This window comes from Engystomops pustulosus, chromosome 6, assembly GCF_040894005.1.
Source record: "Engystomops pustulosus chromosome 6, aEngPut4.maternal, whole genome shotgun sequence".
NCBI lineage: Eukaryota > Metazoa > Chordata > Amphibia > Anura > Leptodactylidae > Engystomops > Engystomops pustulosus.
This window is the reverse complement of record NC_092416.1, coordinates 120,200,451-120,225,233: the sequence shown is the minus strand read 5'-3', so window position 1 is coordinate 120,225,233 and position 24,783 is coordinate 120,200,451. Positions and strand designations below refer to the sequence as shown.

Below are 24,783 nucleotides of genomic sequence, written 5' to 3'. Positions count from 1 at the left end.
TGGCAGCATTTGAGGGTGTTATCCATTAGGTTGCCACAGTATAAGGGGTCACACACATGTGTGCTCGGAGGAGAAAGCCAAGGAGCAGGAGCCAAGGAGCAGGTCCTATAATCTGCACGGGGGTGTGCTCATGACACAGGGACTGGGTGCCATAAACCTCTATGGGGGCCGTGATACAGCCACAGATTCCGTATCAGTAGCCCAAATAGGGTTGTGTGCATAGGGCCTAATTCTATATAAAGGCACCTAAATAGCTACGACAGTTATTGTTTAAGTATTTTTGTATCTAGATTACATAAAATAAAGTATATTTGGAAAAAAATGGGTAAGGCAGTGATTGAACCATCACTATTACAGCCTGCCAGAGGTATTGTATTGTGGTACATTGTATGAGAATCATAACTTCTAGGATTTGGGCAACCTGGGGAATATTGTTTTTTTTTTGTCCAACATTCAAATCATCCACCTTTCCCTGAAAAAGACTCATAATAAAACAAACAAATCCATAAAAATGATGGGTATCCCAGTACAGTTTACCTGGCAGAAAACGCATTCCTTTACAGCTGTTTAAGCAGGTAACAATTAAAATGAAAAAAAAATAGGGCTTTTGGGTCCTTAACTAGCGTGTTTCTTCTGTACATACAATCTGTTGTGTGTTCCTGCAGATTTACTTGTGCCCCAGAATAGCCCACAAAGGGAGGGGGAGGGGGGTATTCGTTCCAGGTCATCTAACTCCCTTCATAAATAAACTCTGGATCTCAGAAGTTGGCCTCTCTGTTTTCAGACTTCTGTCCACCAATTGATAAATGTGTAAATTTCAAGAGACTGGCACAGCCACAGTCCTGGGCAGAGGAGTTGTTTATTCTGGGTGTGTGAAACTTTGATGTACTCTGAGGATTAAAGCCAAGGTCACTAGCAGAACATTAAAATATCATAAAAGGCAGTGAAGAAAATATTACAGGAAGGACATTGCCAAAAACGTCACATAGGACGCTGCTTCCATCATTCATAAGGTGGAGCAGCTCACTAGACGCCTGCAGCATGGATGTCAGCCACAGCAAATTGCTTGTATCTGTTATTTCCTTACAGTGGCAAAACGTAAAGTGTAACTAAACCTTTCGAAAAATGTTCTTATTGCAGGTGATATTTCCTGTAGTGATCAGTGTATTGGAAATCCTGTACACAGCAGAGATATAGTGAAATGAGGCTAATTATTTCCATTGAGCTAGAGCATATTTCACCTGATGATTCAGCTGTCTAAAAAGATAAGAAAGACTATCCAGGGACTGTCTCTAAAGTCAATGGAAACATTACCAGGTTAAAACTGCCAAAACCAGGAAGAAAGGCATGAAAAAAAGGAAGGCATGGGAACATTTTTCTTCATATTATGTGTACTATTGATTTATACCATATTGTTGACAGCTTAATTAATAACAATCTTTATTTATATAGTGCCATTATATTCCTTAGCGCTATACAACTCATAGGGGACATATACAAATAAAATAAAACATTACAGAGTACAAACAGTTAAATGGAACAACAGGAGCGAGGGTCAGACTCTCAAGAGCTCACAGTCTTCGAGGATGAGGAGGTGACACATAATCGCCCAGCCATTCTTTATAAGGGAACAGAATAAAATAATTTAATAAATAAAGATGCTGCTGCTTAAAGCAGCCATCAGTCACCAACTTATATACAGAGTATAAATTCAGTCAGGCTGCAGAGAAGCCTGGAGCTTGGCGTTTGGTCTTTGCTGGATAACAGACAGGAATAGTATATAAGATGGGTTAGTAAAGAGAGAGTGTGAAAGGCCTGCCTAATTAAACGCTTGAAGTGTGGGTACAGTAAGTGGTCTAAAACACTCGTAAATAACTAAATAAACCTAAACCTCCTACTAAATTACAATAGACAATATACAAAATACAAGGGTCAGAAGGACGGCGCTGGGAAAAAGGAGGAGAAAGTCCAAAAACACCACAGTCTGAATATTAAACAAAGTTTTTTTTGCCACATCAACGTCTTTCCAACTAGATTTTCAAAATGTCACTGCCAAAATGTTCAAATACCTCTTTCTTTATGTTGCACAGCACACAGGTGAGGGTATAAGTTCCTTAGTTGTCCGTCTGTTCGTCTTCCTTCTATCCCACACTTGTGGACGGAGCTCTCAATTCCAGGTGCACGGGTCCGGTCTTCCGACTGGAAGTTCTTGCTTTCCTGTTTTTCGTTCCATCACACTCTTTGGTAGTGCTCACTCCGCTCCCATAGAGGAAAAGAAGACGCAATGGTGCAGCGAGTTTTTGAATTTAAAATATAATAAAAATTTTATCAATATACTCACACAACATATAATTAAAAAAGGCCTTGAATACAAATATCGCACGTTCGGTAGAGCTCGCCCGACTCCGAGTTTCGCCTTTTCGGCTTCTTCCGGGGCTTACCAACGTGCATGAAATGTGAAACTTATATAGAGATCATTAACGAGAAACAGCTGTTAACAAATTGTAAACTAACAGAAGTGTTCTTTGAACCATAATAGTTATCAAATATGTGGATGTTAGGTTGAGTTAGTATATCGATATGTGACATAACAGTACAAAGTTGTTACGATGTCACCATAAATGTGTATATACTTCTATAAATAAGTGTCAATATGCAAAAAGTGCTCTTCCATAGTGTTTTTACCTTAAGTGCTTTTATATAGTGCTATTTTGCCAGCTAAAAGTTAAAAAATAATAATAGATCCTGATTGGAATAGAATCATATTCAGTCTACTTACTCACAGGAAACATTTAATTTCGAAATCCGCATTTAATCCCAAAGGAATCAGAGTTTTTAGCTGAAAAACCCAAAAGGATTCCTTCTGACTCATTTTTTTATCTCTAAATCTTCACCTCTCCAATGTGGGGCTACTTCTTCTAAACTAAAGAAGGTGGTGCCCTTAGGGTTCTTTTCGTGAAATTTTGCGTAATGGGCAGACAGAGCATGGTCCATTTTATCCTTTTTAATGTTTCTAAAGTGCTCACCAATTCTAACTTTCAATTTTCTTATGGTACGCCCAATATATTTAAGGCCAAAAGGGCAAATAATCTTATATATGACTCTTATCGAGTCACAAGTGGCAGAGAGGAAAAATTGTGAATATAAAAGCACTTAAGGTAAAAACACTATGGAAGAGCACTTTTTGCATATTGACACTTATTTATAGAAGTATATACACATTTATGGTGACATCGTAACAACTTTGTACTGTTATGTCACATATCGATATACTAACTCAACCTAACATCCACATATTTGATAACTATTATGGTTCAAAGAACACTTCTGCTAGTTTACAATTTGTTAACAGCTGTTTCTCGTTAATGATCTCTATATAAGTTTCACATTTCATGCACGTTGGTAAGCCCCCGGAAGAAGCCGAAAAGGCGAAACTCGGAGTTGGGCGAGCTCTACCGAACATGCAATATTTGTATTCAAGGCCTTTTTTAATTATATGTTGTGTGAGTATATTGATTACATTTTTATTATATTTTAAATTCAAAAACTCGCTGCACCATTGCGTCTTCTTTTCCTCTATGGGAGCGGAGTGAGCACTACCAAAGAGTGTGATGGAACGAAAAACAGGAAAGCAAGAACTTCCAGTCGGAAGACCGGACTCGTGCACCCGAAATTGGTCAGTGTTTGAGAGCTCCGTCCACAAGTGTGGGATAGAAGGAAGACGAAAAGACGAACAACTAAGGAACTTATACCCTCACCTGTGTGCTGTGCAACATAAGGAAAGAGGTATTTGAACATTTTGGCAGTGACATTTTGAAAATCTAGTTGGAAAGACGTTGATACAGTAAGTAGTCTCCCCAGTTTCTGAGATGTCCCCTTTTAGTTGGTGTAGTCCACTGTGGAAGATCTATATAGGAAACTGGGGTATTAAGTGTTTGGTGAAATAAAGATTGTGATTGCAGATGAGCTCAGAAGCCTATACAGGTGGTCGCCTACTTAAGGACACCCTACTTACAGAAAACCCCTAGTTAAAGACGGACCCCTCTGCCCCTTGTGACCTTTGGTGAAGCTCTCAGAATGCTTTTCTATAGTCCCAGGCTACCATGACCAGCTGTAAGGTGTCTGTGATAAAGCTTTGACAATATTTGGTCCCATTACAAAAAAAAACTTTTTGCCCCAGTGAAAATTGGAGTTTCAAAATTTTTTGATCTTTAACTACAATTATAAAATATACAGTTTTGATTTACATACAAATTCAACTTAAGAACAAACCTATGGACCCTATCTTGTACGTAACCCGGGGACTGTCTGTATAAGGAGACCAGTGCTATAAATGATACATTATGGTTGTAGGTCTGCTACAGATTTTGCTTTGGGGTCCAGTAGCTTTAGGTTATGCATCTGGTACTTTAGTACGGTACAATACTTTAGTATCAGCCATTGTCTGGTTTGGAACCTTCATTATCACGGGGTCTGCATTAGCTGCCATTGTCTGGTCTGGGGGTCTGCATTTAACTTATTGTCTGCTATGAAGTTCTAATTTTATTTATCATCTGTTCTGGGGTCTGTATTATTTATGGTCTAGTCTGTATTAAAGGGAACCTGTCCCTAAAGGGACCTCATTTTCACTAAAGACAGGTTACAGAAGCTCATTACAGCAGCATTGCAAATTGTTGCCTTTCTGCTTTCTCTCAGCATTTGTGTTATAACTTACCTTGCACACTGAGAGAATCCTCTGTGTAGTCCTATGTTTTCTGTCTTGTGGTACACAATACAATGCAATATTTGCTAGGTTGGTGGTTACAAGTGCGGCCCTATTCACAATGTCTTGGGTACCTGCCAAGTAGTAAAATACAGTCATGCACTATATTGGACTGTCTGTGTTGCATTCCAATATAGAATATCTGGCTCTGTGTCGCAATTCTGGGCATTTACTCATCCAGGCACTTATTGTTATTAAGATGAAATGGACAACCCGCGAATGTGACCGGCTGCTCCGGTCATCTCTGGGTGCAACAGGGTCCCGTGATCCTTGGGGGTCCCATCACTGAGACCCCACCGATCAGCAAGTAAGGCTGTGGACAGGGCCTAACTTGCTTTGTGGGAAAATACCTTTAAATGTAATCTAATTAGGCAAATTGCAATGAAAATAATTTTCTTGTTTCTAGATCATGGCCAAAAATAGAAATCTATGGGTCTACCAAGAAAACATATGACATTGGTGAGCTCATAGAGCAGTGATGGCGAACCTTTTGGTGACAGAGTGCCCAAACTACAACAAAAATCCACTTATTTACTGTGAAGTGCCAACATGGCATTTTAAGCAGTAACTTATTGCTGCCTGTTTTTCCAGTCTTTCAATCGTATTGGCCCCCTGAGGAAACCAATACAATTGAAAAAAGAAGGGCAAATTCAGACTTAGACATTGTAGTTTCTCTCCAGCGTCTCTCAGTAGAGGAAGAATGGTGGGTCCAGCAGGAGGACCTCTAAGGATGTTGCAGTTCTGTCAACACCTTCTCAATTTTCATATAGTTCCAAACAGCTTTAAAATAGTGCTGAGAGCAGCATCTCTTGCCTGGGACTGCAGGATGATTTGGTGGATTTGGTCCTATTTTGTGAACTCTGTCCTGCGGCGATGGTCTTAGTGCCCACAGAAATTGCTCTGAGTGCCACCTTGGGCACCCGTGCCATAGGTTCGCCACCACTGTCATAGAGTATAAGCTCTCTATAAGTGAGCAGGGTCCTCATTCCTATCGTTTTATATAACTATGTTATTACTCTGTTGTTATTACTTTAATGCAGATGCAAAACTGACAAAAAAAACAGGCTGACATAAATGGTTCCGTGTTCTGTCTTGAAAAATTACTGATACCATGCTGAGAAAAAAACTGATGTGTGAATAACTCAAATCTTGCAAACTATCACATTTATTTGTCATATTACATTACCTTTTGTGAAAGTATTTAAAATAAAAAATAGATGACGAAAGGTGGAACTTCTCTCAAAATTTTGTGTTGTTATTTATCTTTTAGTGGAACATGATAAGGAATTCTTTCATCGGAGACGCCACCATCGGGAGTTTCGTTTCGATCTTGCCAAAATCCCAGAGGGCGAAGCAGTGACAGCTGCTGAATTTAGGATATATAAGGATTATATTCGAGAGCGCTTTGACAATGAGACCTTTCAGATAAGCATCTATCAAGTTCTGCAGGAACACCAAGGAACGTAAGTGAAATCTTGAGAGAAACTGGATTTACAGAACAGATGCACAAAGACGATGAAGGGGTGGGGTCTGTCACCTTGACTACCCCTATTAATATTAGCTGGCATTGCTCAGTAATGCTCCTTGGCACCTCAAATTTGTTGGCCACTTTTCAATAAATCTGTTCCATTAGACATGTCTCTGCATTTATACATACCTTTGCCTCCTTTGATAGCATCAGCCTTCCCTTGTTCTCACCCTGCTGGCTGCATATATATACAACTTCCTCTCTTTCACTGCTCCACCCATCCTGATGGCATCTCCCACTGTGTCTCTCTCACAGTCCATCTTACTGACAGACACAGGAAGAGGGGGAGAGCAAGATAAGTCATAATCTCCTGCTGCCGCCCTTCCTATTCATCAGAGCTCAGGCATGTAAATAAAAAAAGCCCAAGTGTCTGCTGACAGCACTAAAGAAAGTAGCAGGTATGCTGAATCACTTGAAAATTCAGGTTTATTATCAAGGCATTAAAAGCACATGGTCAATTTATGTAAAAGGACAGCCAACCCCTATTAATTCAAAAATAGTAAGCTCCACTGATTTTACCTGTGCCATATTTGGTAAAATCATAAAAGTAAAAACATCTCTTATCTGCAGCAAGGGTCACTTACAGGTGACCTTTGCACCTAAATTACATCCATATACTTTAGGCATCATGCACATGGCTATGTGCACAAATGTTTCCCCTGTTTGCAGCACATTTTAGCCAGGTGGAGATGGGGGTGAGTGCTGCTTACAATAGACCACTGCACTGACCATGCACAATAGACCTCAATAGGGGCCCCCTAAAATGTGCATTTAAGGCATATAGAGGTATTTAGTGACAGCTTGCATAAAGGGTTGCCTAAATGGATGCAGACATGTCCTTTGACATGCCAAATCGTTTGATACCACCAGAGCATTGTGTATCACAGCTAGCAATGCATTCCGCTCTGGGAAAGTACATGAACTTAGGCTGTAAAAAAAAATTAAAGTGATGGTAACAAAGTCACTTAAATATGGGGCCTAGCTTCAGGTGAGGACAGTCTGTGCTGCTAAAAATAATACTAAATTTAAGGGAAAAGGTATCACATACTAAGAAAGATGGCAGAAGTTTTACCTATGGCAATGAATAAGATTTGTGATTGCTCTTGACAACAGAACTGCTGTACTGAGTCATTTGTTTTATCTATTCATTTTTTTTCTCATGTACTAGTCCTGGGTTACCTTATGAATTTTACTTCTCAGCGGCATTCCCAGTCACTTTGTATATACAGGACTGTTTTAACATGTTGGTGGGCCTTACAAACGACTAGGATTTGGGGACGTGTGTTAGCCATTTCTACCATGAGCCAATGCCTGTACCCCAAAAGATAGGGCATAACCTACACACGGGTACACTGATACACACGGGTTGCAAAGAATATTACACAGGATTGTTGTTTATGGCCCATTAAACTGTACAGATTGTGTGCAGGGAGTCTTAAGACTGCACAAGACTATTAATTTAGTATGTGTGCTATCCATATTTTCTGCAGCTAGCATATGGCTTTATTCACATTTTATGGGTTCATGCATAAAGTTGTGAATTCCCTGGCCCCATGCATGAGCTGATTGTCCGGGTCGGAACAGATAGAGCAGGTCCTAAGGCAGGTCTTTTATTATTGTTACAGTTTAGATCATGGGTGTCAAACACAAGGCCCGCTTGCCAAATCCAGCCCACGGCCTTGTATTATCTTGCCCCTAGGCTGTGCTTGTCAGGAGTGCAGCCTGAGGACAAGGTAACTACTATACTTGCCATTCCGTGCCCTCCGATGCAGCGGCCGTCATCTTCTTTACAATGGCTGTACACACTGCCTCTGAAGCCAGCAGATGTAATGACTGTGTGTGTGTGTGGGGGGGGGGCGTGACAGGCACGCTGCGGGGGGCACTGTGACAGGTGCGCTGCGGTGGGCACTGTGGCAGCTATTGTGGGTTGACCTCTGGGAGCTGTGGTGGTAATGTGACTACTATGGCGTGCACTGTGGCAGCTGTTTGGGCACAATAACTACTTTGAGGGCACGGTGACAGCGGTGGGGGCACAGTGACTAGAATGGCGACGTGGTGGTGGCTGTGTGGGCACTGTGACTACTATGGGGGGCACCTATGGGGTGCACTGTGGCATCTGTGGGGGGCACAGTGGCAACTGTCTGGCCACTGTGGCATTTGTGGGGGGCATTGGCAGCTGTTGTGGGCACTGTAGCTACTGTGGGTGAACTCAGAACATATGGGGCGGACTTTGGCATCTGTGGGGGGACACTCTGCTGGCTGTGGGGGGCACTTTGGCATGTGACAGCTGTGGGGACACTCTAGCATCTGTAGGGGTACTCTGGCTGCTGTGAGTATTGGCTATTTTTGGGGGCACACTTACCCGGTGTTGAGGTCATTTAACAATATAGCTTTGTGGTTGCCCTGAATTGGCTAAAGCTGTATAAATGTAACTACTCAACAGCTCAAGTAGATACACTTATACAGCAATAAAATGACAGTCGGCCCCTGTAAGGCAACCGCAAGGCTGATGTGGACGCCCTGGAAAATGAGTTTAACATCCCAGGTCTAGATCAATTGATCAGGGTGGACTTTAACCTTAGATAAAACTCTTAAAATGTATAACCAGGGAAACTTACTCATAGATCCAGACACATTTTCCCAAGTTAGAGTGTTTGCGCCAGTTTTCTGTCTGACTTTGCACTGAAAAGAATAAGCAAACTGCTTGTACATGTATTTATAAAGAGCCGTTCCGGTGCATAGTCGGATCATGCACCATTTTTATTACTACAACTCGACAGAATTGTGCACACTTTCCAAGCGATGCAGAGGGATGCCTCTTCAACTCTTCCCACCTCTCTTGCCTGCTGTAATGCTGTAATCTCACATAGTAGTGAAAGAGCTTGAAATAGCCTGTGAAGCTACAACAAAACGGGGATTTGGTAATACCTGCACATTGTGGCTCTGGTAATGCCATCTAGAGCCCTTCTGGCTCATTAGCATCAATTTAAAAGTTTATTTTAGAAGAAATAAGGCCATGGATAACAAATATAAGAAGTTTGCCACAGTAACGATGCCTTATTCTCTGAATAACTGTCCCTGGTTGGTTTTGATGGTAAATTATCTTTAAAGTAAACCAAGGTATACAGGGATTAGAGCCAACTGAGTGCTGACCTCAATGCACAATTCAGCATTGCCTTCTTCTGGGGGTGGCATTATCGCAGTATCCCCACCAATGATGCTCATTTACATTAGAATCACAAGAGAGTGGCACAATAACATAATCCTGGATATAGCTGAACCTGTGTATGGCTGCAGACACATATCAGTGATGCCGGAAATTAACCTTGAGGGAAGCACGGTGGCTTAGTGGTTGCAGGGCTGTGGCCCTTGGTTCATGTTCCATCCAGGTCATCTGTAAAGAGTATTTATGTTCTCAACGTGTTTGTGTGGGTTTCCTTTGGGTCCTCTGGTTTGGGGCGCACAGTGAAAGCCGTAAAAAATCCAAGCCCACAAGAAATCGGTGCAAATGCATTTTTTCATCAATTACACTACATTTGGAATTTTTTTCCCGTTTCCCAAAACATGGCATGAAATATTAAATACTGCAACTATGAAGAACAATTGGTTACGCAGAAAACAAGAACTCATACAGCCCTTTCAATCAAAAAATAAAAAAGTTATACATTTTTGAAGGTGGGGAGTGAAAAATGAAAATGCAAAAACAAAAAAGGGCTTTGTCGTTAAGGGGTTAAATGTGCACCAAAAAAAGTGGTGCACTCTGTTGGAGCTGTGCAGAAGGCACCAGATTCGTGAAGAACGTGCGCCAGAAATCATGAATCTGGCGCACTCTCCACTATACACAGGCACACTGTAGTTTGCACTGTTCTTAGTAAATGTCTCCCATTGTCTGCTCTGATTTGACTTGAGAAGTTAGATGTTAATTAGCTGGAGCTGTTGTTCTTTCATGAGGACATCCAGGATCCAGCTCTTACTTAAGGCACCTCCCCGACCCCTCGTCAGATACATAGTGTGGGGACGCTTAGTATTGTACACTATCTCTAGTGACCATGTTTTATGACTTCCACAGGGGACATGTGTGCATGAAGAATTTCAATAAATGCTCATGCAGCCCCCCTCTTCCTCACAGCCCTGGATCCACCTTTTACGAGCAGCATTTATGGCTCTCTCCAGGCCAGTGTGTAGGTCATTACACCAAAAACTTTATCCAGGGTTAGTTCTTTACTCCCCCTTCTCACCATTATTGAAGAGGTCAGATACTCGACAGAAACATTTTTTTAATTGATTTCAATAAACAAGCTGTTAAAACTTTATATCTCACAGCACTGGGACTCCCAAACAGGAGGGAAATGTAGGTATAGTCACATGTTGGAAGTGTATGGGAAAGGTCTTCAAAATAAAAGCTCCTCTTCTATCCATGTGCCCTAGTGAACAGAACACTGTACAATCCCAAGTCACAAGGAGGAATCATTGCAGATTGTACTTTGCCACACGACAGTCTGAGTCTTACAGGACAAGATTTTCACCTTTGGAAAAATTAAAGGGATCTTCAGTTGAGACACAAAATCTGTTGAAGAAATATACACATTTATGATTTTTTTTTAAATTTACATTTCCATAAATCTAATGTAAAAGTGAATTGTGTGGACATCAAGTTGATACATTTTACCGTCTCTACTACATTGTAGCAAACTACAGACAACCTTAAAACATATTTTCTTATCCTCAATGTCTCCATAGGGATTCTGACCTGTTCCTTCTGGACTCTAGGACCATCTGGGCAGCTGAAGAAGGTTGGTTGGTTTTTGATATAACTGCCACCAGCAATCACTGGGTGCTCATTCCGGAGCAAAATCTAGGCCTACAGCTTTCTGTGGAGAGCAACAATGGTGAGTGATGGAGCAAGACATTTTCTTTAATTGAACCCAAAGGTGTAACCATGGTAGTCCATAAAAAGGCATACTGTTATCTCTGTGAATACTGTCTTTAAGGCCTACTGCACACAATTGTATTTTTCATATGGCTGCAAAAAACGGCACTAATGGCCATTTTTGTGGACCATATGTTAACAGTATTTCCACTGTGGCTCCACAGCATGGCCTCAAAGTTGGTTAATGGGGCACATGTATCATTTTCGGCACTTTTTCAAGTTTCCTTTTCAAGTTGACCTACTTAATCATTGCAATGTATCTTAAGTAGCTGCAAAAGTAAGTCTTCGTCTAGCATGCTCTGTTTTGCAACTTATAAGAGGCAAGAATGGGACTATTTCAGAGCCCAAAATTTGCACAAGTTGAACAAACATCTGGGCTACAAAGATAAATATGGCACACTGCATTAAATCCTTGAGGCAGCTAACTTCAGTACGCTGCTTGATTTTGTGCCTAAAAAGTCACCCAAAAAAAGAAAAAAAAACATAGTAGGAGTGATACATGCCCCCCAATGAGTATTCCTTGTTTCATCCGTTTTTGTGGACCACATAAAAAAGGGAGGTTGTTACCTGGTAACCCAATGCAAATATAGACACGGATGACACACTGGCCCAGATTTATCAAAAATAGTGCAAACTGCACTATGTGCAGTTTGTCTGTGTAGTGTGCAAAGTGCAACAGATTCATGATGTGTGGCGTCCATTCTTCATGAATCTGGCGCCCCCTGCACTGCTCCGACAGAATTCACAAACTTTTTTCTGGTGCACCTTTAACATGGGGGCGCACATCACACATATGTCAGACACTGCTTGATAAATGTGCCGCACGGTTCTACTGTGCACAGGAGCTCCCCTTTATGTGCAGATTTTTGTGTCTCGTCGGGAGTAGTGTAACCACGACACAAATGTGTCAGACACTTTATAAATACATTTGTAAGCAGTTTGCACATAAAAGAATGTGCAACAGAAAACTGACGCAGGGGCTTTAGTAAATCTGGGCCACTTTGTGTCAGCTGTATTTATCGTAGCCCCATATACTTCCATGGGAGTGCAAAGCCACAATCACGATTAAGGCATACCTCTCAACATTTGTGAAAGGGAAAGAGGTCACACCCCAGAAAAAATTATCCTCTATGGGATTTGAACCTAGAACCTGCAGTGTCCATGTACAATAATGTCACAGTGCCTCAACCAACTGAGCTATGACCTCTGTGATTATCAAGGTTTAGAATTTTGGTAACTAAGAACTATGACTACTGATACACTGTGACACAGGTTTAATGCCTTGGTGTATAGAGAGGGATCTTCTCAGAGATTATTGTAATTATTGAGACTATTATTATTATTATTATTATTATTATTATTGAGATGAATATTATTATTTTTACTATTATTAATAATCGTCTCCATAATAATAAAAATAATAAAATCTATAATAATAATAATAGTCTCAATAATTACAATAATAATCTCTGAGAAGATCCCTCTCTATATATCAGGGCAGTAAGTCTGTGTCACAATGTAACAGTGGCAGATAACACTTCTTAGTTACCAGAAATCCTCTGATAAGACATTGGGCTTATAGCTCAGTTAGTTAAGGCTCCTGTCTATAGTGCAGAGGGTCCCAGGTTCGAATCTCGGCCTGGGCAAAACTTTATTTAATTTAATTAAATAAAGAGCTTGTGTCTGGGGAAGCCCTGGAGACCATATATGGACAGATGCTGATCTGGACCTGATGACGTGGTTCCTGCTCTCCGCTAACCCGACACTTCTCTGAAAAGGATTCCCTGCCCGATGTCTGCTCTGGGGAACCCTAGGAGATGCAGTAACCATATATGGATAGAGATCTGAACCTGATGACGTGGTCCCTGCTCTCTGCTAAGCCGACACTTCTCTGAAAAGGATTCCCTCCCGATGTCTGTAGAAGCCATTCTGTACTTCTGTTCTGGCTTTCAAAGTATTTACTATGCGGACACAGCGCCGGGACATGGGGGAAAATCCGTGACAATCTCATAGCTGCCCGTCACGCTGGGCAGAGGTAAGAAAAACTGGACTTTCCCGGCAAGATCAGGACGGTTGGGAGCTATGATTAAGGATAGGATCTGCCCTTTTTCTTTAGCGACACTAAGCTGAGAAACAGGGCTGAGAAATCCTAAACTGTGTATATGAGCTCATAGAAATATACGGAGCTGTGACACAGTTGCAAACAACTCCACCGTATCAACTGAGGAAACAATGATCGTGTGCATGAGGCCTATGTCTGAAATCTGCAGCTGTAATGGCCTATTTGTGGGCCATCCATGTTTTACCTATGCCACAGCTGTATGTCTGCAAAGTTTTGTGTGTGTGAAGCATGTTTTCCAGGAAGCCAGTGCTTGAGCTAGACCAGCCCATTAAAGTCATATGATTGTTTCCCAGCAAACCAACCACAAAAAATGCCAGACAAACTAGTGCAATGGGTTTTTTTCTTACATCTCCATTGACTTCTATGTGACTGCCTGAGCCACAAACACGGATTAGAATAGGACATGCTCTAAGTTTTTCCTCACGGACACTATGCTCGGACACAGGGCTGAGGACTCCTCAGCAGGCAGCATGAGCCCCATACATGGAGCTGTGAGACAGCCGCAAAAAAACAGCCGTAGCACCTGAGAAAAAACTATTGTGTGCAGGATTGATAAACAGAATATATTGGCAATTTTTTGAAAACTTATCAAAGCCACAATGCATTACTGTTTTAGTTATACTGTTACTGTTATAGATATAGGCTGTAATAGACTAGATCTCACTCACTGAGGTCTTTGGAGATTTTTCAAGACTTGGTCTGTGTAGGGATGGTTGTATAATCTTTTATTGTCTGCAGTAGATGCAATGATGGAGTTTTCAATATAAATGTTGTCTTCTTATTTACCTTGTCTGAGATATAATTGAGGTGACGACTGCAAAGAAAACCCATATTATTAAAGGCTTCAGGTGACTCATCATATTTATATTTTTTGAATGCCCTCTTTTTACCATAGTTGCACAGTTACATTGAGGATGAGGCCCACAGTCTAATGTTCACTCTCTAGTTCACTAAGTAATCCAGATTCCAGCAGAATTCTGGGAGGAATCAGTTCAATCCCAATAAGTGAGAAAACACTTGTTTTTCTTGTTCATATAGTACATTCATGTGGATTGTCAATTGCCTATTCCACTGGTAGGTACAATGGGAATGGGACCAAGAACTATATCTGACCAGAGACCCCTTTTTATGAGCGCAGAATTGAACACAATGGTAGCTGAACCTCTTTAGGACCAATGGGCCAAGCATTCTTTTCTGAAATCTCTTTTTTCACCCTCTGTATCTATATGAGGATTTGTGTTTTGTTTTAAAGCTTACAGTTGGGCAGGAAACTGCAATTCTGCCATTGTTTTTTTGTTTTAAAAATAATAGCATTTTATCTTTATTCTATATGTCAGTATGAATATTGGTAGCCTTCATTTGCAAACATGGAGAGCCATAACTTGTTACACTTGTTCCTGATAGAGGTCTTATTTTTCCTTTTCCTGTTACCATTCTGCACATTTAAGTCAATGGAGGCTAATACTAAAAGGAAAGTCTTCCATTTGTATCAGGAAAAAGTTTCGTCCTACTACTCATATAACAAAACAAAACCCTTATAAAATTATTTTAAAAAGTGCTTATAAAGTAGGACAATGTAGGATAATTATCTGTGTGTGTGTGTGATGAAGGCTGTAAGAAATTAGGTCAGCCTATTTCACTTGACAAAGGCCCTATGATCATTGCATGTGTTCTTTGGAAACCACAGTAGATATTATAAGTAAGTGGCGTCCGGAAGATAGTTAAGTTTGTGTTTACCCATAAAAAAATGGCAGGAAAGAAACAAAGCGAAAAAAGAACTGGGATAATGAGGCCTGCATGTAAGTCTGTCCTTACTTCGCTGTTATCCTGGGTAGAAGCTGCACTGTATGATCCCTGGCTTTCTGGTCTGCAGATGTCACAGGATGTGAGTGCAGCTTTCATTAGTAATCAGAGCTTAAAAGGGAATGTATCACAAACCTTTTTTGACTTATCAAAACCAGATAGCAAAAATTCTATTTTTATTTTCTGATTGTACATTTGTTTTGGTTCTTTTAAATATGAGGCTGCCATCTTGCATCTCCTGCTGTTAACACCATTAAAGGGGTTGTCCGAGAGCATTAAAAATGAATGGTAGCCTCCCAGAGGACCGTGGAGGTAAGTAAATGTTTGTTATTTTTAAACAATCCCCTTCCGGCCACTATTCAGTTTTTTCTATGCTCTTGAACAACCCCTTTAAGTGAAATGCTTTACAACAGCCTCAAGGCCAGAGGCATCGGTGCGATGGACTGCAGCCTCATTTATGAGCCTATCATGCAGCCTTATTTATAATGGCAACATCAGAGCTCAACTTTCAACTGCTTTAGGAAAATGAAAGCTGAGCTGTGATTGGTTGCCATTAGCAAATAAAACAGTTTTGCTCTCAGACACATTTGATAAATTTGTGACATTTCCCATTATTATGAGTTGGTGTGTTCTTTAGAAGTTTAATTAAATCTTGTCTGTCTGTGTCACTAACCTATCCAAACGGATTGAAGGGTCACATATTTGTGTTACCTATTAACTGATCTGCAAATACAGATGACACACAGATGACATGTGTGTGTCATCCATGGGCTTTCCATAGTTTTTGTGTTCCCATAGACATATACAGTTTGGGCACCCCAATTAATCTTAATCATTTTTAGTTATCAAAATTTGGGTTTTTGCAACAGCTATTTCAGTTTGATATATCTAATAACCGATGGACACAGTAATATTTCAGGATTGAAATGAGGTTTATTGTACTTACAGAAAATGTGCAAGATGCATTAAAACAAAATTTGACAGGTGCAAAAGAATGGGTACCATTATCATTTGTTTGATTTGTATACTTGTAACTACTTTTTTCTGACTTCTGACCTCATTGAGCTTTGAACTTCATAGCCAGGTGTATCCAATAATCTTGCTGCAGATGGTGTCACTGTGCATCGGTCAACAATACAGCGCACTTTCCACAAGGAGAAGCTGTAAGGGAGAGTGATGCGAAAGAAGCTGTTTCTGCAAGCACGCCACAAACAGAGTCGCCTGAGGTATGCAAAGCACATATGGACAAGCCAGTTTCATTTTGGAAGAAGGTCCTGTGGACTGATGAAACAAAGATTGAGTTGTTTGTCATACAAAAAGGAGTTATGCATGGCGGCCATAAAACACAGCATTCCAAGAAAAACAATTGCTACCCACTGTAAAATTTGGTGGAGGTTCCATCATGCTTTGGGGCTGTGTGGCCAATGCCGGTACAGGGAATATTGTTAAATTTGAGGGTCGCATGGATTCCATAATTTTTGAAAATCAGTGACAAAGTTGAAGTTACACCAGGGATGTTTCAGCAAGACAATGATCCAAAACACCGCTCCAAATCTACCGAGGCATTCATGCAGAGGAACAATTACAATGTTCTGGAATGGTCATCCCAGTCCCCACCTGAATATCATTGAACATCTGTGGGATGATCTGAAGCCGGATGTCCATGCTCGGTGACCATCAAACTTAACTGAACTAGAATTGTTTTGTAAAGAGGAATGGCCAAAAATACAGGAACTCATAAATAGCTACAGGAAGCGACTAGAGGCTGTTATTTTTGCAAAAGGAGGATCTACTAACTCCCCCTCTTGGGGTACATTCACACCACCGTCTGGGGGGATGTATTTGCGGCCGTGTATACGTCCCTATGGGTGGTAATGCCTGCCTGGCAGCGGTACAGTGCTTAACCTTTCCCAGTGTGTGCGGCCGTGCGGCGCTGTTCTCTATTGAGAGGGGAGGGGTACAGCTGCGTGAATGTACCCTTATTGTGTTCCCACAGTAAAATAATGAACACAGAAAACGGAAGGCAGATGACATGATAACATTGTGCCTGGCGGCTTGCTACATACAGTAGAAGCAGAAGCATATGCCTCTGCACCATCACTGTAATGAAATGGAGAAAAAGTCTCAGCACTCTGATGTGGCAAAATAAGTACATTATTGCAAATACATCATGCTAACATCCATTAATTCTCCGGAAACGTTTAGGCTCTCCTGAGCCTTTTTCAACTGCTCAGGAACAACTGCAGTTATCAGTTATATTCAGTTATGTTCCACAAGCATGTGGTAAGGTTTAGAAATTGCCGTCTATGATCTGGGATATTGATTTATCACTCTAATCAGCTCAGTTGATTATGTTGAAGTATGTCCCAGCACATACTTCCTACCCCGGTGAAACAGCAGGACAGAGGCTGTAAACCAGGGCTGTTCCACTGGATCTGGGATGGTTACAAGGCATGAAAGATGGATTATCATGCTGATGCTGGATTATAAATCTGGTGTGAATTAAGACACTTAGTCATACTTTGTACCACCTATTAGTTGCCTTAGTTTACGCCGGAAAACTTTGCCAAAACTCCGGCACATAGCAGAATTTTTGGCACACAGTCTCTTAGTGGCACATCCAGGCCCCCTTTCCATTAGCCATCGACCTTTGTTGTACTAGTTGGAACAGTGCCTGAAAACTAAATGTACAGATGCATGGATCGCTGAAACATATCCGGATACATCAGGAGGCTCTGCCGGAAGCTCCCCCCTTCAGGCCCCGTCCACTTGGTGTTGAATTCTGATAAGTGTGAAAATCATGGATTGCATACTGACATGCAAAAAAGAGCCCTTATCTAGACAAAAACTAAACCCTTTAAATATCCATGACCATACTGATTTCCCATAGTGCAGAATGGTGCTATGAAATCCACTCACTGTGGTCGTACGTACAGGAAATGTCCCTCCTTCTTGTGTGCCTACAGTATCTCACACAATCTAGTAACACATTTTACAGCTCACATTTGTTTTCTGCATTGAATAAATTACCTGAATCTGGAATTTAAGATTCTCTTGAGAAATGTGGCTTATACTTTTACGTGTTTCTTTTTTGTTTTTACAGTTTTTAAAGTTTTTCAGGTAATTTTTCTAATGTTAAAGGATGGTGAACTTTGTGCAACCCTTCAGAACAAGCCATTGGCGGGGGTTGGGTTTTGAGCTTTATTTATTAACTGCTACAACTGTACATTGGGCTGGATTACAGAACTTGTGAGAGATGGCTAAGATGTGCAAGGGAAGACAATTTTAGGCACTACTCCAGGTTATACACAAATGATATTCAATATTTGGAACATACCTACAAATATGAAAAACTTCTAACCTGTACCCTCAAAGTTACCCGCCATTTGCTGCCTTAAGCAGATGGACTCCGCTTGCAGTATATTACACTGATATGTCCCTAATATTGCAGTGATCCAAGGAGTCACAAGGAAGAAAAAGCAGCATAAACAAACATAATATTGGGGAGGTTCTGAGTTCTCCCTCAATTTATATCACAATAGGGTCCCTTCTAATTTATCCAACATAGTGTTCCCCATACAAGCAAATAGGCCCTATTAACAGAATGCATATTATGTGCGGATTTAACCAAATCCCATACATGCATTGTGGAAAGGATCCACAGCAGAAATGGTTACCCACTGCAGACTCATGTTATGATTTGCTTCAGATTCTCATCTTATGTCTGTGTGATCTATGTATCTATTTTCTATCTGTCATGTGAAGTGTGTGTTTTTTTACCCTATAAATTTAAATTTTATGTATTAGGTCAGAGCATTAATCCCAAACTAGCTGGTTTGGTTGGGACCAATGGACCTCACAACAAGCAGCCCTTCATGGTGGCCTTCTTCAAAGCTACAGAGATTCATCTGCGAAGTATCAGATCAACAAATGGGAAGCAGCGCAACCAAAACCGATCCAAAGCACCAAAGAACCAGGAGGCGCTCAGAGTGGCAAATGTAGCAGGTATACTAATTGTATTTTCTCAATGTTCACAGGTAACTTCACCTACTACAAAGTCATCCATTCACTTGAACTGTAGACTTTGAGAATCAGCTGTGGGTGGATGGAGAAAAAACATTTTATGTCCTGTCCTTTTATACCTACAGAGAACACCAGCACAGATCAGAAGCAGGCATGTAAGAAGCATGAGTTATATGTCAGTTTTCGTGACCTGGGGTGGCAGGTAAAAATTTTTTCTGCATATTCCTTTTTTTATTTGTCTGATTTCTTTTTATTTCAGTGGCTAGAATATTTGGCCAAGAAATATAATCACACTGTATATCCACTAAATAGGTAATGAATGATTTTGGCTGGAATACTCCTTTAAAGAGAACCTATCAGGCAAATTAACCCCCTAAACTAAATATATTTTCATAAGCTGCCATTAGAAGGCATTGCCTCTATCCCTTCATTGTCCCTCTAAATACCTGTAAACTTAAGCTATGAGGTCCTAAAGCGGTATGCATATGACCTGTGAGATATCCAATGAGTTATTATTATATTCAAGCTGTCCAGCTTATTCATGAGTGGGAGGCACAGCCACACACCCCAGCGCTTGACTGACAGCCTGTATAATGGTGTAATGGCTTCTCCATGTGCTTCCTGGCACCACACCCTCTGCAGCTTGTGTGTGTATAGTAGAGATACAACAGCTCCAGGCAGCCATGTTATAGCAGAACATGTCAGGTACATGTGTAGCTGATGTTTGTGCCTCACACATGTGTATTAGGAGGGAGATCATGTCAGTAGATAAAGCACAGACACTAGCAATGCTTTACTATACGTACATAACACACAGACATGAGCAGGGGGAGGAGAGGGAAGGGGGAACAGCAGTGACATCACTGCCTCTGACCATGTGAACAGCCTCATTTCTATAATAAAGAAAAGATGATTTTATAATGATTAATGTATGAATTGATTAGATAAAGGCTAGGATGGATCCTTTCAGCTGCTTCAACAGGTAGAAGTGACAGAAATAGTGATAAATGATTTGAGGTACAACAGGTTCTTTCAGTTTATGCCACAGTCATTTAAGGCTTCATGCACAAAGAGGTATGCCTGGCAGGTGCGCTGGAGAGGTGGAGGGCAGATCATTTCTCTCCAAAGAAAATAGCGCTGCATCGTCATTTTTACGGCCAAAGATAGAGTAGGCTCTATCTTCTTGGGGCAACGGTACAATATGGTGAGCACTCATGCTCTCCGTACCACACCCGGCACCTTTTGCAGTCATCTATGTTGCAGTCATCTATGTCCCATGCATAGTGCCACAGTCATCTATGTCCACTACATAGTGTCACACAGTCATCTATGTCCTCTCTATAGTGCCACACAGTCATCTATGTCCTCTGCATAGTGCTACTCAGTCATCTATGTTCTCTGCATAGTGCCACACAGTCATCTATGTTCTCTGCATAGTGCCACACAGTCATCTATGTTCTCTGCATAGTGCCACACAGTCATCTATGTTCTCTGCATAGTGCCACACAGTCATCTATGTTCTCTGCATAGTGCCACACAGCCATCTATGTCCTCTGCATAGTGCTACTCAGTCATCTATGTCCACTGCATAGTGCCACACAGTCATCTATGTCCACTGCATAGTGCCACACAGTCATCCATGTCCCATGTACAGTGCCACACAGTTATCTATGTCCCCTGAATGTTGCCATTTATGTCTGGATTTTGCTGGGTGGGATAAAGGAAACATTGCCTCTTTTTCCTACCTTGTAAGGCAGCCCCCTTTAACATGATGATGTTCAGGAAGCCTAATGACATGCGAGATTAAAGACTGTACTGAAGAGATGCAACCACATTAAAACAGTGATATCTGCAGTTGGCAATTTGCCCCTTATGGACTAGATATACTGGTTTGGCTTTAATCCCACATCATGTCATTAGGCTATCTGAAAGTCATGCTTGATGTTTTGGGAGCTGCTATACAAGGTAGCTAAAGAGGCATCATTTCCCTTAGAAATTTACCACAGTCATATAAGCCCCCCCCCCCCCCCCCAAAGAGTCCCACGGACATTCATGCCTTCTTTGTATTGATATGCAGTGATGAATGCCTTCTTTATGGTACCACACAGTCATTTATCCTTTCTGCATACTGTAGTTCAGTCAGTAATACCACTTGTATAGGGAACACATTCATGTATGTGCCACAGAGATCAACTTTATGGCCAGATAGACTGAACAATTCAAGCTGAAACTTTGTACTATTTTAGTATATATATTTTTCATTTTAAACAGGACTGGATCATAGCTCCTGAAGGTTATGCTGCATATTATTGTGAAGGAGAATGTGCTTTTCCTTTGAATTCCTACATGAACGCAACAAACCACGCTATCGTGCAAACACTGGTAAGCTACATGGACGGGACTGGGGGGAAGGGATATAGAGGAAACACAGCTGTGTATGATGGTATCGTCCGCAATAAAGGTTTAAATACAGACAAAGGATATGTCATTGAGGTGGACGGATTGTTCTGGTTTAGAAGTGACATGTTTGTTATTTTCTGGAAAGAAAGTACTTTCCTGATATTAAAAAATGTCCAGAAACATCATCTTAATAGAGGAGCCTCATCTAATTCTATGAAAAGCAATTTTCTGGTTTTAGTTTTTGTGATTCCTTGCTGAAAATGTGTTCATATATAGCAGTCTATATCAGCAGGTGGATTTGGGGGATGGTCAGCTATGAATGACAGGAGTTGTTTTATAACACAGCATGTACTGGGGTATTGTATTTTATTCAGGGTGAATATAGATAAATGTATTAAGGAATAAAAAAATCAGTGTGGAAATTGTCCTTAATAATCAAAACTTTTCTTCTTCACTTAGGTTCATTTTATCAACCCAGATACAGTTCCCAAGCCATGCTGTGCCCCCACCCAGCTTACTGCCATATCTGTTCTCTATTTTGACGACAGCTCCAACGTCATACTAAAAAAATACAGGAACATGGTGGTCCGAACCTGTGGATGTCATTGATTTCTGCTTTTATCTACAAGATCTGCCAGCATATCCGTCCTGAACAGCCAATCTTGTCTCCTGGCTTGACAATCTGTACGTGAAGACCCTGTTAACTTGAGTCATTATGATTGTGGAATTCCATCAGAGTGGAATCAAGTTCAACCTACAACCAAGGACCATGAATTTCTGTGCTACGAAACCTCCACAAACAATCCATGTCTTGTACAATTTTTGGTTGTGGTTTTAAAGTCTGAGCGATAAAAGATGCAGTGAAACTTCAGCTTTATGTTTTGCATTCTGATTGGAGTCCATAGACTGCAAAATATAGGTCAGATTTGTCATCTTGGATTTATAGAATCTTCCTGGTAGCTGCTGACACAAGATGGAGTCGGATAACATTTAATATTTGGAGACATTTGACTTTGATTTGTTGTATCTGTTCAAAGTCACCAGAAGTCCATATGCGGAGTTGATAACTAGTAATAAAAAAAATATTCTAATCTCTCTGTCTTCTGTGGCCGTTATCAGATCAACAAAATGATTTCCCTCTACATATTGTAGGCTGCATTACAAGGACTATTTTCTTCCTTCTGGATGAGAGTTCATTTGCATGCTTTTTTCCAGGGAGCACTGTTTGTAAGACTTCCTAAACCAGCTGGATCTCCACATGGAGAACCAGTACATGCCAGAAGGGAAATAAATCAGTATCTTTGACATCATGAGGTATGAAAAACACTTCCATTGTCATGTTTAATGGATAATAAGCTTGTCATTAAAGAGAAGGTTTATTTCACAAAAAGTCACCAATGACATATTGGTAGAATAATGAAGCAGCTGGGCACTGAGTTATGTCTACAGGATTCTGCAATATGAAACAGTAAAAGTTGCTGTATAAAGCATGAAAAAACTGCAGCACTCACCAATGGAGAGTCCATAATCATTATTCAAAAGTCCTTCATAAAAAACAGCAGCCGCTCAGGTGGAGTAGGAGCAGGAGGAATGCACCATGAGAAACTGATTGAATAAAGCACTTTGGATAAAGATTATGGACCTTTAATTGGTGAGTGACGCAGTTTTCTTCATGCTTCATACGCCTATACTCTTGAGTTGACTTTATTTCTGTTGCTATATTGCTAAGCACCATAGTATTAAATTGATGTGTCTGTCTCCGATCCAAGCTGTGAAGGTCTGACCAGTGGTTTAGAGAGACTGTGCCCCTATTGTTTCTTTGCTGTTGGAGTGAAACAGTGAAAGTGTATTGTGGTTGACTGCAAGATGTCATCAATAGTGGTTCTTCAGTCAAGAACACATCTATGTGTGAAAACAAAATAATCAGCAGAAGAAGATCTGAATTTCTTTATGTTATGATTAAATTATATCACATTCAGCAGGATGTGTCACCAGTGCTAAAACAAATGACTAGCAGAAAGTTTTTAGAAACAAAATATCATTTTTAGGAATGTAACATACTTTGTCCTTTAGACAGGGTAATTAAAGAGTCCCACTACCGACGTCAGATTTCAGTGTGGAGGCTGAGCACATTTCTGTATATGCTAAGAGACTGAACCCTCTTAGTAGATCCCGCATTCAGTACACCAGCAGAGAGAACATTAAATGAAACCCACCACCACGGATCTATCTATTAAGGTAGATCCAATGGTAAGGTGCATCTAACATATGTAAGGATAGCCCTTTTTAGGGCTAAACCTTTACTCCCCTCTATCTTTTTTAATCTTTAAATCGGGGTAATATGCAAACTTTCTAAAGAGGCTACTGGGGCGTGGAGTAGCCGGAGCTGAGGCTACACAACACGGCAACTCCATGCCCCAGTAGCCTCTTTGGTCCTCCTACCCAGATATCTTCAGCGCGCATCTACAAGGAGCTGTGCACACTCGTACTTAAAGCCGGAGTTCTGCGCATCTTGGCTCCAAAGCTGGAGCTACTACGCAGATCTACGGCTTGCAGACGAGTGCACACAGCTCCTCATAGCTGAAGATATCTGGGTAGGAGGATCAAAGAGGCTACTATAAAGGGCTATCCTTACATACATTAGATGCACCTACCACTGGATCTACCTTAATAGGTAGATCCGTGGTAGTAGGTTTAATTTAAGAGTGGGGTTCTATAAATTAAATAATCAGCAAGAAATAAATAAAATAATAAACAAGAAAACGTGGGTCTTGCTGGTTAAGCATGAGGTTACCTAACAGTCTAACTTATGGACTACCACCTGGCAGATTTTTCATTTCTTATTCCAGATGCGAGAACATTGAGAAAGTATTTTCTTACACTTGCTGCTACTGACATGAGTTATAGTTGCGTTAGACGCTCGCACTGACCTGCACAAGTCCCAGTTGGTGCAGATTACCCACCTCTGGTTTTATCCTCCAACATAGAACCACCTAATAATGATTGATGACGGGTTAAGGTGACTTTGAAAATAACGTCTACTCTGTGACCTCTTAAATCTCCACCAGATGCTGTAGTAAAGAATTTAAAATGTGACCCCTGAGCCTTCACCTCTCTCAGACCCGAGTAAAAATCAAGTGCGTTTGGTATATTGTGTCCCCAATGGAATATATGTAACCTATACAGTCATGAATAGATTGCATTTCAAAGAGTAA

General features: G+C 40.8%; 1 protein-coding gene across 1 annotated transcript in view; it reads left to right on the top strand.

Moving 5' to 3' along the window:
• Positions 1–23,015, top strand: part of BMP7 (bone morphogenetic protein 7) — a 53,808-nt gene extending 30,793 nt beyond the window's left edge. The window contains exons 2-7 of the mRNA XM_072110696.1: positions 6,033–6,225; positions 11,031–11,179; positions 18,953–19,150; positions 19,294–19,370; positions 21,440–21,550; positions 22,028–23,015. Coding sequence (XP_071966797.1) covers positions 6,033–6,225; positions 11,031–11,179; positions 18,953–19,150; positions 19,294–19,370; positions 21,440–21,550; positions 22,028–22,177 — 878 coding nt within the window. The 3' untranslated portion in view covers positions 22,178–23,015. The remainder of the gene's footprint in view (positions 1–6,032; positions 6,226–11,030; positions 11,180–18,952; positions 19,151–19,293; positions 19,371–21,439; positions 21,551–22,027) is intronic.
• Positions 23,016–24,783: the final 1,768 nt, after the last annotated feature.